The sequence below is a fragment of the Gorilla gorilla genome, chromosome X, assembly GCF_029281585.2.
Source record: "Gorilla gorilla gorilla isolate KB3781 chromosome X, NHGRI_mGorGor1-v2.1_pri, whole genome shotgun sequence".
In the NCBI taxonomy this organism is placed as follows: Eukaryota; Metazoa; Chordata; class Mammalia; order Primates; family Hominidae; genus Gorilla; species Gorilla gorilla.
The window spans coordinates 54,674,253-54,690,964 of NC_073247.2; the positions used below are offsets into that span (position 1 = coordinate 54,674,253).

The 16,712-nt window shown below is 39.6% G+C and overlaps 2 protein-coding genes across 2 annotated transcripts in view; one reads left to right on the forward strand and one right to left on the reverse strand.

Annotated features, from left to right (window-relative positions):
* The window catches only part of EFHC2 (EF-hand domain containing 2), a 198,236-nt gene that overhangs the window by 130,428 nt on the left and 51,096 nt on the right, over positions 1-16,712 (reverse strand). The window lies entirely within an intron of this gene.
* On the forward strand, positions 7,496-12,960 carry LOC129529709 (putative deoxyribonuclease TATDN2). Its single transcript, XM_055375590.1, has one exon. The coding sequence runs from the start codon at positions 8,077-8,079 to the stop codon at positions 10,033-10,035; it is 1,959 nt and encodes a 652-aa protein (XP_055231565.1). The 5' UTR covers positions 7,496-8,076; the 3' UTR covers positions 10,036-12,960.

The window sequence follows — 16,712 nt, forward strand, 5'->3', positions numbered from 1 at the left end:
AGTCTTCCACAGGCCTCTGGCTCTGCAGGCCCTATGATATTATATGAGGTTACCTACCTGATCCTCAAGGCATTTGGAATTTTAATCTTAGCCTAGAGGATATAAAACCTTAGACCGGGCACAGTGGATCATGCCTGTAATCCCAACACGTTAGAAGGCTACATCAGGAGGATTGAAACACTTTAGGCCAAGAGTTCTAGACCAGCCTGGGTGACACATGGGTCCCCGTCTCTCCAACAATTTTTCTTTATTTAACTAGTCAGGTATGGTGGTGCGTGCCTCATAGTCCAAGCTGCTCAGGAAGCTGAGGCAGGAGGATTGCTTTAGCCCAGGAATTTAAGGCTGCACTGGGCTATGATCATGCCACTGCATTCCAGCTTGGGTGACAGAAAAACAGAAAAGAAAAAAAAAAAGAAAAAGAAAAAACTCCTGAAATCTGAAATCAATTAGCTTTAAATAACAGGTATATGATTTCCTCATTACAAAGGAAAAATTTTAAATGTTAATGTTTCTGAATTCAGGATCTTCTTACAATTAAAGCCAAAAGAATCTCAAAGCAGTCAAGAATGCATTTTGATGGGCAAGTAGTTCTAACTTGATATATGGTGCAAATTTAGCTTCGTAGAGAAGAATCTATCCTATCTTCATGACAGTTGAGTTATTTGCTTAGCATTGCATATCCCAAACAGCTGGATTTTAACATTAGATTCTTAATTTTCACTTAAAATGTTTGAAAATGATTATTGTCTGATGCAGTATGACACAAAAAATAATTGTGTGGAGAAGGTTGTCCATTGCAGGCTAGACCATGCAACTGTAAGGCAAAGGCAAAAACCTAATTTCTTAGAATAAAGCATATAATTTTTAAAGATGGGGAGGCTGATGTGGCCAATACGTGAGTCAGAAAGACTATCACTTCAGGAATCAAACATCTAATGTCAAAAACTCACAGCTGAGGCCGGGCACGGTGACTCACGCCTATAATCCCAGCATTTTGGAGGCCGAGGCGGGCGGATCACGAGGTCAGGAGATCGAGACCATCCTGGCTAACACGGTGAAACCCTGTCTCTACTAAAAATACAAAAAATTAGCCAGGTGTGGTGGCGGGTGCCCGTAGTCCCAGCTACTCGGGAGGGTGAGGCAGGAGAATGGCATGAACCTGGGAGGCAGAGCTTGCAGTGAGCAGAGATTGCACCACTGCACTCCAGCCTGGGCGACAGAGCGAGACTCCATCTCAAAAAAAAAAAAAAAAAAATCTTACAGCTGAATTTCTAGGGAAGCTGTCAGGAAAGAAAGACAAAACATCGGCAATGTTCAATAACCTCAACATTTTATAAAGAGGTCAACATCACATGTCCAAGTTTAATACGTTTAAGCTCTGTTTTATGAAAAAGGTTCAGACTTAAATTGTGAAGTACTATAAAAGGGATAAAATGGTAAGGATAAATGCATGCTCTATATGTTAGTAGACAAGAAAAATTTGTGTACGTTTAATACAGTGTTGTTTATTCTTCCTGAAAAAGCTGTTATTAAATCAATGGTTTCTCTCATGATTATGAAGTCCCATAATCAAGGAAATAAACGATAATACATTTTGTGTTGCATATAGAGGATGGCTCCTTTATACATGACAATATATATATTTACAGAAATATATCTGAAACATATGCTAATTCACAAAAATTTTAATAAATTTTAAAAACAGAAAAATTATGCAAGTTATATTCACTGATCACAAATACAACTAGAAGTGTATAACGTACCTATAAACAAAAATTGTCACTCCTCATAATTGTACCAAAAATAAATTTAAAAATATAAAAAGTATACAAATAAAATTTATATACATGTATGTAATAAATTTATATAAAAGTATATAATAAAATATAAGGCCATACAAACCTATAGGATATAGGCAAATTTGCAATCTGGGGTAAATTAATGGATTAAAATTATTACATAAAAGAATTTACAGCCTGAGAGAGAGGATAAATTGCTAACAGTGTTTCTCAGCCTTGGCTATGCATTGGGAACTTTAAAAAAAATTTGAAAGACCAGATCTGGCCGGGCGCAATGGCTCACGCCTGTAATCCCAACATTTTGGGAGGCCAAGGTGAGTGGATAACCTGAGGTCAGGAGTTGGAGACCAGCCTGGCCAACATGGCAAAACCCAATCTCTACTAAATATACAAAAAATAGCCAGGCATAGTGGTGGACACCTGTAATCCCAGCTACTCAGGAGGCTGAGGCAGAAGAATCACTTGAGCCTGGGAGGTGGAGGTTGCAGTGAGCCAAGATTACGCCACTGCACTCCAGCCTGAGCAACGACAGAGTGACATTCCGTGAAAAACAAACAAACAAAAAACCCAGACCCTTGCCTAAGTAAATTAAATCAGAACCTTGGGGAGGGGACTATTACTATTTTTTAAAAGCTACTGATGGGGTTCAGGACATGCTACCTCGGCAAATATGCCGAGGCACATGGCACCTTGGCATTTGAGAAAAAGGCAGAAGCAGGAAGGTCTCTCTGACCTTCTTCCATCATTCTCCCCGGAGGCAGGTCATAACACCTAGGAAGGTCATTCTCTGACCTTCTCCCTTCCTCCTTCCCTATAGACTCGCATGTGACAGGTGTCCTGCCCTATACCCAGAGGAAAGGAGTGTCACATAAGGATGAAGAATAAAAATCTGAACAAACAAGTCTTGCTATTATAAGTTCCCCCCAGTTTATTACCATTAGATCATATCCTTTTGTCCTCCAGTCATAGTTCTACATGACTGTCCATAAAAATAGTTTTTCCTGTTTCTTTGGATCATTTCTGAAGGCTCCATGTCTCCTGAAGCTTTCATTAAATAAATTTGTGTGCTTTTCTCTTGTTAATCTGTCTTTTGTTATAGAGGTCTTAGCCATGAACTTTGAGATAGGCAAGTACAAGATCCTTCTTTTTCTTTCCTACTCTTCCCAGGTAATTCTGAAACATAGCCAGAGTTTAGAACCAGTGAGCAATGATTCAAACAAAAGTTTTTAAGGCTGGGCGCAGTAGCTCACGCCTGTAATCCCAGCACTTTGGAAGGCCAAGGCGGGCAGATCACCTGAGGTCAGGAGTTCAAGTCCAGCCTGGCCAACATGGTGAAACCCCATCTCTACTAAAAATACAAAAAAATTAGCTGGGCCTGGTGGTGCATGCCTGTAATCCCAGCTACTCAGGAGGCTGAGGCCGGAGAATCGCTTGAACACAGGAGGCAGAGGTTGCAGTGAGCCATGATCGTGCCACTGCACTCCAGCCTGGGCGAAAGAATGAGACTGCCTCAAAACAATAAACAAAAGGTTTTGAAAAAGCAAAAATTTGTCATAAGAAAAACAGAAAGCAAAAAAGATAGTAAGGATATATAAATTTGAAAGAAGAAAAACAACTAAAATAAATAAATCCAAGGACTTTTTAAATAAATAAAATAGATAAGATTTTAGAAAGCTCAAGAAAAATATAAATAAAATGAGAAATGATACAGTGCATGACAGAGATGCAATTATAAGATGTAAACCATAAGATAAATTATCTTATAATAATCATGCAAACATATGAAAATGAATTTTAAAATTGCAATTAAATAAGTGATATTCTGTAAGAACCGTGACTTATCAAAAACACAATGAATAAGCTAATAACCAAGTAAGAAGTGAAAAAAATTACCAAAGAATTGCCCCAATAAAGTCTCCAACCAGGATGATTTACTAATGAATTTGTTCCAACTTTCAAGGAAAAGAAAATTACCAAATTATATAACTCTCCAGGATACCAAAAATGATGGAAAGCTACAAAGGTGAATTCCTATGCCTAACAGACGTACCATGAAAAAAAGTAACTGTAAAACAATAGTTCTCACCCTGGCTACACATTAGAATCACCTATAGAGCTTTTAAAAATCCTGATGCATTGGCCACACTGTCCACCACCAGCCCCCCAACCCCCGCCACAGACATCCACCATCCCCCATACACACACACACACACACACGCACACACACACAGAAATCAGATTCTCTCAGGGTGGGCCTAGGCATCAGTAATTTTTAAAGCTCCCCAAGTGATTACAAACTGCAAGCCAAGGTTGAGAACTACTGCTACAGAACAATTTCACTACTTATGATTTATAGAAGATCCTAAGTAAAATACAAGCAAACAGAATTTAATAGTCTGTAACAGTTACAAGCCACCTACACACAGAAAAAAACAGCATTTTACTCACAGATGCCAACATGTTTCCCAATTAGGAAATATGAGCAAATATATAATGATCTCACACCATTTCCTACCACATACATTTTTAAATGCAAGGGTAGTTCCTTAACAAGATTACAAAAAGATCTGCTTTAAAACAACAGCCTAAATATCTAACATAATACCTAATTAAACTATGTGCCTACCAAAATCAGGAACAGAACAATAATGCCCCTACTAGCATCATTATTTAATATTGTTTTTAAAAGCTCTGGACAATGTAGAAAGATATGAAGTAAAAATATTAGCAAGAAAGAGACAAAAATTATCATTATGGGTAGATAAAATAATGACCTAGGCAAAGGCTGAAAAACTAACAAAGATTTCAGTACAACCATACCTGAATTTAAAATATTCTTATGTGTTAGCAATAACCAGCTAGACCATACAGTGGGGGGAAAGTATGTTCATAATACAAAATTACAAAATACTTAAAAATAGTTTTAATAAAAACTCTGTGACCCAGATAAAACTCTAAAAATATTTACTAGAACATATATTAATAGAAGAGCTTGACTAAAAGGATAGGCGAAGTATATTCTGGATAAGCAGACTAAAATAACTTTTCAAGTGGGTATTTCAATGTCATTTTGGAGGGACTTAGAATTATTATTTTTTTTTGAGATGAAGTCTCACTCTGTCACCCAGGCTGGAGTGCAGTGGTGCGATCTGGACTCACTGCAACCTCTGCCTCCCAGGTTCAAGTGATTCTCCTGCCTCAGCCTCCCGAGTAGCCGGGACTACAGGTGCACACCTCCACGCCCGGCTAATTTTTGTATTTTTAGTAGAGACAGAGTTTCACCATGTTGGCCAGGCTGGTCTCAAACTCCTGACCTCAGGTGATACACCCGCCTCAGCCTCCCAAAGTGCTGGGATTACAGGTGTGAGCCACCGGGCCTGGCCTAGAATTATTTTTTTAAGTCTACCTGATAAATAGTTCAGCCTATTAAAGATAGTTGTAAAATTTAAGTATAATGAAGGAAATCTAGCTCTCCCAGACTTTATACCTTAATATAATAGTTCATTTATTAAAGTAGTACAATACCACAGTAACAAGAGACATAGTAGGTGTAAAAGAACAGATGCCCTGGAAATAGACTCTGTTAACAGGAATTTAACACATAATGAAAGAGGAGTCACATATCAATAAGCAAAAAAAGTACCAACTTGGAAAAGCACCAGTGTATAGCCTCCTGTAAAATCCAACCCAAATATCAGATGAAGTATTGGCTTAAATATAATAAATCAATTCCTTTCACCTTCCAAAAAAATAAATATGTGTCAAGCCTCAGAAGGAGGAATGACATTGCAGGCTTGGGAGAAAAAGAGAAAGAAAACATTTTTAAAAATTAAGATTTAACTACATAAGTTATAACTCCGATATACTAAAATATAAACAAAAACATGCTAACAAAAAATTTTATAAAATATGGCCAAACTTTAATTTTATAAAAATGTTTAATTTTTTAAAGACCCTAAAAGAGAAATGGGAAAACAGCATAAACAAAATTCATGAGAGGGTCAACAAATAAAAAGAAGTTCACTCTAAGAAACTGTCAGATTAAGTGCAAATTAAAATAACAATGAGGCATCGGGTTTATGTGTGTGTTTCTCCTATTAAATGGACCACTCATTACGGATGAGATTTTAAGTTAGTACAATTTTCTGCGGCAATGTAATGTTATGAGGAACCAATTTAAAATTCCTACCTCCTCTCAGGAACTCCATTTCCCCGCACGTAGTCCAAAGAAACAACCCAAAATACAGAAGAAACTTGGATGTGCAAAGATGTTCTTTGCAGCTTTTTATCATAGAAAAAAAAAGGTAGAATAAGGGGACCTGAAAACTTAACAAAAAGGGAAGGGTTTGGTGAATTACGGCACATCTACGTTCTCCATGGAGTATTATAAAGGCACCAGCATGATATTTTTGAAAAACATGAGGCAATAAGAAAAATACTGAGGCTATACAGTAATGTTAAGTGAATAAAACACAGGACTGGGCCGGGCGCGGTGGCTCACACCTGTAATCCCAGCACTTTGGGAGGCCGAGGCAGGTGGATCACCTGAGATTAGGAGTTGGAGACCAGCCTGGCCAACACGGTGAAACCCCGTCTCTACTAAAAAAAAAAAAAAAAAAAAAAAAAAACACAAAATTTAGCCTGGCGTGGTGGCACGAGCCTGTAGTCCCAGCTACTTGGGAGGCACAGGCAGGAGAATCGCTTGAACCCAGGAGGTGGAGGTTGCAGCGAGCCGAGATCGCACTACTGCAATCCAGCCTGGGCGACAGAGTGAGACTCCCTCTCGGGGGGTGGGGGAGAGGAGGACAAAGAAAAAAAAAAAAAAAAACCACCACAAGACTGAAAATTGTTATATACCACAGTCATAACTATGTTTTTTAAAACTATGTTTTTAAACTATGCTCTAAAAACCATGACTATGCTTTTGGAAGAAACTGAGGGTGGAGGGGAGGAACAAAAAGCATGTAATGGCTGCAGGTCGGGTAGACACGTGGCTGGGCAGTGAGAAGAGGCGTGGTAAAGGAGGGGCTGGATGGCCGTGGGGAGGTGAGTGTTGCTCTTAGATGGAGCGGGCTGCTGGCCTGACCCAGGCTGGTAGGTGAGGTGATGGGGGCTGGGCAGGCTTCCCGACTCGGCTTCTACAGTATGTTCTGCCCTGTCCTCCAGCTGGCCGTTGGGGATCAGGGCCTCTAGGCCAGAAGCCCACCCAGGGGCACCCTGTGTCTGATCCCTAAGGTGTCTTGTAGTCATTTCATGGACTCTGACATCTCCAAAGGGCCTTGTATTCCAAACCAAAAGTAAGAGTTTTGATCGGAAGCACTTTGTTTGTTTTTGAGACAGAGTCTGGCTCTGTCGCCCAGGCTGGAGTGCAGTGGTACGATCTCAGCTCACTGCAAGCTCTGCCTCCCAGGTTCACGCCATTCTCCTGGCTCAGCCTCCCGAGTAGCTGGGACTACAGGCGCCCGCCACCACACCCAGCTAATTTTTGTATTTTTAGTAGAGACGGGGTTTCACCGTGTTAGCCAGGATGGTCTCGATCTCCTGACCTCGTGATCCGCCCGCCTCGGCCTCCCAAAGTGCTGGGATTACAGGCGTAAGCCACGGCGCACGGCCGATCGGAAGCACTTTGACTCCCCGGAAGCACTTTGACTCCACGGAAGTACCTTTTTTTTTTTTTTTTTTTTTTTTTTACATCCGGGAAGTTGCACAGCGCAAAATCAGACCATTTGGGACAGTCTTAGGAGTACGTTCCGGGCTGGATCGTTAGGACTTCTCCAGAGCACTTTGAAATAATTGTGGAAGGGCTTTGGCATCTCTAGAACACCGAGAACTGTGATAGACAGTTGAAAAAAGGAGGAAACGTTCGTGAGGCGCCGGAGTGGCGTGAGGGCCCTCCAGCTCTGGGGCCCGTCAGCACGCAGAAAAGTACCACGGGAGCGGCACTTAGGTAGGATCCCCCAGCAAACACAGGTGCCCCGCAGAGCTCAGTAACGTGGTTTGCAGCAAACACAGGTGCCCTGCGGAGCTCAGTAACGTGGTTTGGAAGGGGAGAGAGGCCCCAAAGGCCTGAAAGGCCTAAAGGCTACTTTGTGGCCTGCACACCGTGTTTTTCTCAAGGTTCATCCTGCCACAGAAATTCTTTCTCCTCCTTCTCCTCCCATTCCTCAGCCACTGGCCTGATTAGGGCCGGCTCCAAAGACTGCCTCATTTGGAGCGTTTGGAGTTCCTTTCGTCCTTGTGATCCCCAGTGCACTCTGCCAGCCCCGTTTTAAAAGAAATGGCTTCTCTGGAGGAGGGAATCTACAGCCTTAAAATTAATTCCAAGCGTAGCTCCTATAATTCCATGAACCCTCAATTTACAGCTGGAAGTGAGGGTCAAAATGAAACTGAGGAACCAAACAAGTTCCAGAACAGGAAGGGTAGACCTCAAGATAGTGGCTCTTCATTGTCTCTGAGTGTTCTCCAGGAGATCCTGGGAGATGACATTCCAAAAGTAAAGGAAGAGGCTGTCATTAGTTCACAATCAGACCTAGGAGAGTGTCCCTACTGTGGAGAAAGACCAGCCAGGAATGCCACTATCTTTGCTCCTCAAAAAGAGAAAGAGTCAGCCCCAGAAATGAGCAGCTCCTGTGACAAGAGGGTGACTGTTAATCCTCCTAAGAAATTCAGTGAGGGGCGACCTAAAAAACAAAATACACTCATTTGTGAAAAATGCTCTCAGCCTTCAAATTTTCTGGATGACTATAACCCCCATGTAATAATCCAAAAGCGACTTAGCAACCAAAGTAGAGTCATTTGTGAAAAAAGCTCTCCACCTTTAAATGTTCCGGATAACTATAACTCCCATTCAGTAATTCAAAAGCGCAAAGAAAAGATGGCAGTTGAGCGCCCCTCTTCAGGGAGTGACTGGTCTGATGTAGGTGGAACCACAGTCATATTCTCTGAAGAGAAGCCATTCTCACTGTGTCTTCCTGTAGTGTCAGAGCCTCCATACTACGCCACTGACTACACCACTTTTCCACCTCATTATAGTCCTTGGCATGACTACACCAGCTCTCAGTTCAGCAGTACCAAGTCTTCTTGCTATCCCTCCTTGGGCAGCAGCAGTAACACATTGCAGGCTGAGAAGAGCAGCTGTAGCAGCAGCAGCAGAAGCAACAACAACATATTCCAGGGTGAGAGGAGCAGCCACCAGAGCTTCCTGAGTGATTATTCCACCAATTTTCCAGTGAGCTCCGAAAACACATCCAGAGATCTGAAGATGACAGAGGAAGGCAGATCCAAGAATTCTTCCTTATTTTACTACTCCAGAAATGTGGAAGCAGAGGCGAAGGAGGAGAGAGTATATGAAGAGGAGACATTAGGACATCCTTATGGAGGACATGCATCTAACTTTCCGCCAAGGACCCTCTGGCAGCCAGAGCAACCGGGTTTCATTGATACCCACTGTCATTTAGACTTGCTATATTCCAGGCTGCCTTTCAAAGGCACCTTTACCAAATTCAGAAAAATTTATAGCAACACCTTCCCCAAGGAGTTTCAGGGCTGCATTTCTTGCTTCTGCAATCCTCAAAACCTAAGTGATAACCTGTGGGAGGATCAGTTGAAAGATGATCTGGTTTGGGGGGTCTTTGGCTGTCGCCCTCATTTTGCCCATTATTATAACAACTATCAAGAAAGAAGTATTTTAAAAGCCTTACGACACCCCAAGGCTGTGGCCTTTGGAGAAATGGGCTTGGATTACTCCAGTAAGTGCACCACGCATATCCCAGAGCAGCAGAAAGTATTTAAGAGACAGCTGCGGCTGGCCGTCTCTCTAAAGAAGCCCATGATGATCCATTGCCGAGAAGCCGATGAAGACCTACTGCACATCTTGAAAAAATACGTGCCCTCTGACCACAAGATACACCGCCATTGCTTCACTGGGAGTTACTCAGTCATCGAGCCCCTGTTGAACCACTTTCCCAACCTGTATGTGGGCTTCACGGCAGTTCTGACTTACTCTTCTGCTGGGCAAGCCCGAGAAACTGTGAGAAAGATCCCACTAGAGAGAATTATTGTAGAAACCGATGCTCCCTTCTTCCTCCCTCGCTGGGTTCCCAAAAGCTATTGCCAGTATGCCCACCCAGGCCTGGCCCTGCATACTGTGCGAGAGATTGCCAGAATCAAAGGTGTGTCGCTCTCCCACACCTTGACCGTCTTGCGGGAGAACACCCATCGCCTCTACCATCTTTAAACAGAAAAGGCACAGTCAGGAGTCTTCCCAAGAAAGGAGACCGGCAGCCTAACAAAACATACAGACTAGATTTGAACTCTGCGTATGTCCTGGGTCAAGGATGTGTTTGAAGAATTCGTTGGAATGGAGTAAACTAGAACAGGATATTTTCCTCAAAACCTTTTCATAAGACTTCTGTTTCTGGCTGGTAGGGTGGGGTACAATGGGACGGGAGGAGGGTTAAGGTAAACTGCCCTTGATGTTATTAAGGTTTTTCTTCCCAGCAAAAATGCCTTAAGGTAGCCAGTAAAGAAGACAGCTTGATAGAATACAAAGAGTTTCCCAATCTAAATCCCTGTCCTCTGCAGCCTGCTTTTGATCGCTTGGTGAATAAAGTCACCCTCCTACTTGTCTTTAAAAAAATGTAGAATTTTAAAAGTTAGGTAGGTGATTTGTGTATTATATTTGTATATTATAGGAATTCTATTTAAAAAAATTTAAAAATCGGTCGGGCATGGTGGCTCATGCCTGTCATTCCAGCACTTTGGGAGGCCGAGGCGAGCGGATCACTTGAGCCCAGGAATTCAAGACCAGCCTGGGCAACATAGTGAAACCTCGTCTCTACAAAAAAAAAATAAAAACAACAAAACAACAGCCGGGTGTGGTGGCACACGCCTGTAATTCCAGCTACTTGGGAGGCTGAGGTGGGAGGATCACTTGAATCCAGGAGTCTCAGGCTGCAGTGAGCTATAATCACACCACTGCACTCCAGCCTGGCAACAGAGTGAAACTCCCATCTCTAAAAAAAAAAAAAAAAAAAAAAAAAAGTGTTTTAATAAAAAATAGGCCGGGCGCAGTGGCTCACGCCTGTAATCCCAGCACTTTGGGAGGCCGAAGTGAGTGGATCACTTGAGCCCAAGAGTTTGAAACTAGCCTAGGCAACACAGCGAAACCTCGTTTCTAAAAAAAAATTTTTTTAATAAAAAATGTAAGTATACACTCAACAAGGTAAGCAAGATATACACACAATGAGTTTTCCTTTCAAAAAAAATTTTTCTATCAAAAAAATTTTTTTGAATTTTAGATGGGAAAACTACTTTTCCAACCTGCTCCTCTCTCCCTGCATTTCTGTGTGGCAAATGCAAGTATTATACTCTGCAGTGTTTCTAACATGCAGGAGAGAACCTTGTTGCAATTCACCTTTATTTCTTTAGGAAGGGGAGTGAGCAATGTAGTTCTGAGTGTAGTATATCAAGAGTGGCCTAAATCAAAAAGCACAACCTTCATTTACTTATTCCATGAGTGAGGTAAAGAACAGTTCACCTACTCATGTTACTAGTAAAATCTTGCAATGCAAATGTGCAAAATTTGGGACACTTAGTAAATAGTTTGCTACTTAAGTGATAGATATTCCATTGAACCTCGAAGAATTATTATTTAGCATTTATTTGTCTGGCATTTGGTGTGTCTACTCTCCCATCCTGGAGGCATCAGAGAGCTGTGAAAGTAGCCAGTAATCTAGAAATTCAATTTACTCTTAGTGGTCCGTGGGCCATTAGTCCAGAGTCACAGAGCCTCTCAAGGCCCATTAACAGGCTCCCTGAACCTTGGCAGTCCTTTCAGGGCATGTCAACATTTCGCTTCACTTAAATTTTAGAAAGGCAGCTATTTCTACCTTTAAAGCTCAAAAGAAACAAACTGCCCACTTTGTCTTGGGAGACAGAGGGATTTGCTTTTTCAGTTGGTTTTTATTCATATCTAACTTCAAAATTCATACCTGCTTATTAAAAATTTTTGAGACAAGCAAAAAAATAAACGTGATTTTTTAAAAACCCAAACAAAATAAAAGCAACAGAAGGAAAAATGCACATGGTAAAATTGATTTTTAAAAAATCAATAGAAGAGTCAAATATTTACAAAATCTGGATATACAAAATTTGACTCAGGAAAATTGATTTTGGTAGAAATGTGATCATCAAAAAAAACTCAGATTGTCAAAAGCCATGATGGACAGCATTCATATAGACAAAAATTAATGAACCAAATGTTTTCAGTAAAATTTATTGTAGAAAAAAATCTATTGAAAATATTTCTTAATAGGAAAATATGGTAACAGTTTACCCGCATGGAAAAATTGTTCAAAGAATTAAAGTAGCTTGTAGTGGGGAAAAAAGTAAAAAGTAAAAATTTTAAAAAAAACACACAAAGAGGGAGTAAAATAGCCCATAATGCTACCCACTTAGAGACAATCACTAACATTTGGAGTAGCTCTTTGGCAGTTTTCTCTAATATTTCCATATATTGGCCAATTCCAGCATTGTACTTAAGTCAATTTTGCTAATTAATACTATTCACTTCATAGTTAGCATAGCTATACATTTTACTTTCTCTGAGTTTATGATTTAAATACATTGTTTTCTGTATTTTTTGTTTAGGTTTAATTCTGTTTGTTTTAAATACTCAACTCAGACGGCATGTGCTTTTTCAAAACTATTGTTTACCGATACAAAAAACTGTGCTTTGAAATTTATTTTTCTTTTTGTTCTCTGATGTCTGTTTTATTGTGTATTTTTTAATGTCTTAAGCTAAATGCTTAGTTTATTTTTAATTTGGAGAGCAAGAACAAAGCAGTCAATACTACAAATGTGTCTGTAATTATAACTCTGCTGTATACATAGATTTAATTTGATAAAGTTTACACACTATAAAAATACAAATGTATTACAAAAATATGGAAATAGAGAGTAGCAGGAAAAAGTATATGGCATTTCTATTACCTAGAACCCCACTGTTGTTGATGTCTTTCCTTGACATAGTTGTGACCATATAGCCTGTTAAATTGCATATTCTTCTAAATAATTCATATTTTTTTCTATCCCTATCTTGGATTTGGGGCTCATTTTATGATTGTTATTCTTTTATCTTTCAATAAATACTCAAAATGTTTATGTTATGTTTTGAATTTTATTTATATTTCACGACCTATTATATATGTTTCTTTCTACTACTCACCACTAATCATTTTATTTCATGACCTCCCCATGGTTGAACTGTTTAATTTGCTTTATCTCTTAATTGACTAGCAATTAAGCAACTTTTTCAGGAAAAGTATGTGGATAGCATATTTGTGATAAATTATATAACTGAGATCTTACTGCTGTTTTCACTAATGATAACACCTTGGCTGAGTCTAGATTTTCTGAGTCACATTTTCCCCTAAAAGTTATAGACATGGCTTCATTGTCTTCTGGCATTTAGTATTGCTGAGAATTCCAATGTCAACTTTGCCTTTGAGGGTTAAATTACTTTTTCTATCCTGATGCTTGGTAATTTCCTTGCTTTATCCTTGAAAATTTGTCAGGGTAGATCTAATTATTGCTCTCTTTTTTTTATTTTCTCTGGTACAGAATAAGTATTTTATCTGCTGGTCTACATCTTTCTTTTTTTTTTTTGAGACGGAGTCTCACTCTGTCGCCAGGGCTGGAGTGCAATGGCGCAATCTCGGCTCACTGCAACCTCCACCTTCCAGGTTCAAGCGATTCTCCTGCCTCAGCCTCCCAAATAGCTGGGATTACAGGCACCCACCACTACACCCAGCTAATTTTTTGTATTTTTTGTAGAGATGGGGTTTCACCATGTTGGCCAGGCTGGTCTCGAACTCCTGACCTCGTGATCCGCCCGCCTCGGCCTCCCAAAGTGCTGGGATTACAGGCGTGAGCCTCGGCACCTGGCCCGGTCTACGTCTTTCTGTAATCCAGAAAGTTGCTTTTGTTTGTATTGTTTTCTTATGGTATGCTTAATCAATTTGGTTGCTTTTAATCTAGCCTTTAATTCTTTAGGAACAATTGTCTGCATGTTAGAGCTCAATCCTCTGTCCAACCTGCCATCATCTCATTGCTCTGTTATCTTTTTCCATTGCATTTCAGGAGAATTTCTCAAGTTTACCTTTTCCATCACTCATCCCATTCTCCCCAGTTTTAATACTTTTCTTTACTACATATAATGCATTTTTAGATTCCTCACATTTCATCCTTCTTCAGCAATCTCCCTTTGACTTTTTGCCTGCAGTCTCATTCAATAATATTTTTAATTTGCTTTTACTTCTCACTTTGTATTATATACTTCCTTACACAAAGCACATTGTTATCAAAAATATTTATTTTTTTCTGTAGAAAACATACTTTTAAAATAAGTATTTTTCTTCCTCTGCCTCTTGAATACTATGTTCTCCATTTATGTTGTAGAATCTTTTCAGAAACCTTAAGTTTCTTTGTTCATTCCTGAACAAAGAGCAGTCTATCTAGGCTGGTGTTTTCCACAAAATAGGGTGGGTGGGTGGGTTTTCTTTCGCTCCCTTCACCATCTATCCTAATGTTCTTAGATACCTCCTCTCTGGTTAATATAAATTCATATAGAGTGGTCAAGAGAAGTAGGAAGGGAGCTGGAACCATGGGTAGTCCCCAGCAGGAAAAACTTCTAATTTTCCATATAAACATTTTATGAGTTGACCCAACCTCCACTCCAGGAAGAGTGGCCAGTCCTTTGTATGCCATTGCCTGTTCCATCAGAGAAGAGCCCGAATGCAGGGCCTGCTTTGACTTCAGTGTGACTATATTTCTGGGCCTCCTAGTGACACTCTTAAGCCATCAATAGTTGTGAAAGTAAACCAGGTGGAAACCCCTACAGGTTGTCCTAACCCCCAACTCGATTCTTGTCACTTTCTCGGCAAGTGAAATTGCAAGTTCGTTTGGGTATATTCCTTCAGTATCATCCCATCTGCACTATATCAGGTGGAAACTCTTCAAAGTTTGCAACATGAAGGTGGAACACCTCCCTGGCCTCCAGCACGAATTTAGTTTCTCCACATTTTAAAATTTTGCAGTGATTTCAATTGGGATTGTGGAGGTGGGGGTACATCTAAATACCAATGCTCAAGTTATAATCTCACTCCAAATTCTTATTTTTTTCCTCTCACTTCATTTTTTGATAAATTTATGTTCCTATGGATACTGTGTTTATATAAGCGTATCTTATTTTAAGAAAACTCAAGTTATACAAACCTGAATCTCATTTAGCATGTTGAACATAAGAGATGGTCAATAAAGGTAAGTTGCATAAATGAATAACAAAAAAGATAAATTACAGAGTGATGACTTCCAAAGAATTTTTTTGTATTACAAAAATATCATAAACCTATTTATAATCGATACTCAAGTTTTCATGACTAAATCTATGGTTTAAGATAAAATGCACCTGTATGGGCAATATAAGCATTCATAAAATTTAGTTTTACTTGTCTGCATAAGACATGATTTTATGATGCATGAAAATGGAAAGGGAAGTGGCTAGAATGCTAGAATGTTCACGTAGCTTTATCACTATTAACTACATCACTGGTACAAACCACTTAAGCTCTTTGTTCACTGATTAACCTTTCAGCAAAAATTAGAAAATCAACACTTGCTAACCACAGTGATAACCACAGCACTATTTAAAGAATTAAGAAAATTATGTATATATAACAGAGCTTTGGAGAGAAAATGAATGTATAAAAATACTGAATAATATATAAATCAGTGTAGGATGCAAAGCTGGAAGCTTGAAAATACTGTCAAAACCATATCTAAAATAGTCTTCACATCCTTATGGAGTCTATTGCGCAAGCAATTAAAAAACACTTGATATTACTAAGAGAAGAGATTCCAAACCACTGTTTAAAATCAGACTTCCTGGAAAAATGATACTAGGACTAGAAGAAAGGGGGTCACCCTATCCCGCAGAAATCACATTGCTAATCATGGAGTTTTATAAACTGAATCAAGAAAACTGACATTCAATATGAAAAATACAAAAGAAAAACACCTACCATATAAAAAATTATATATATGTGTGTTTTTTTGTGTGTATATATATACATATACGATTGTTCCTTTATCTTTTATAATATTTTTCATTTATCATATACACACAGAAACACATATGTATGTACATATGTAGGTTCAGTACCCCATATCTGAAATTCTTGAGACCAGAGTGTTTCAGATGTTTTTCAGATTTTGGGATATTTACATATACATAATGAGATATCCTGGGGATGGGACACAAGTCTAAATAAGAAATTCATTTATGTTTCATACACACCTTATACACATAGCCTAAAGATAATTTTATGTACTATTTTTAATGATTTTGCACATGAAACAAAGTTGTGTACATTGAACCATCAGAAAGCAAAGGTGTCACTATCTCAGCCACTCATATGGACAATCTGTGGTTATTTGGCATAATCATCATTCCTGACTGAATTTATATGCTTTGGATAAGCAATAATTTTCTTACACTTATTCACATGTGATATGGTTTGGATTTGTGTACCCACCCAAATTTCATGTCAAATTGTAATTCCCAATGTTGGAGGTGGGTCCTGATGGGAGGTGATTGGATCAAGGGGGTGGATTTCCCCCTCGGTACTGTCCTCACTATAGTGAGTTCTCATGAGATCTGCTTGTTTAAAGGTGTGTGGCACCTCCCCACTCCTTTTCTTCCTGCTCCAGCCATGTGAAGTGCCTCACTCCCCCTTTGCCTTCTACCATGATTGGAAGCTTCCTGAGGCCTCCTTAGAAGCAGATGTGCCATGCTTCCTGTACAGCCTGCAGAACCATGAACCAACTAAACCTCTTTATAAATTACCTAGTCTC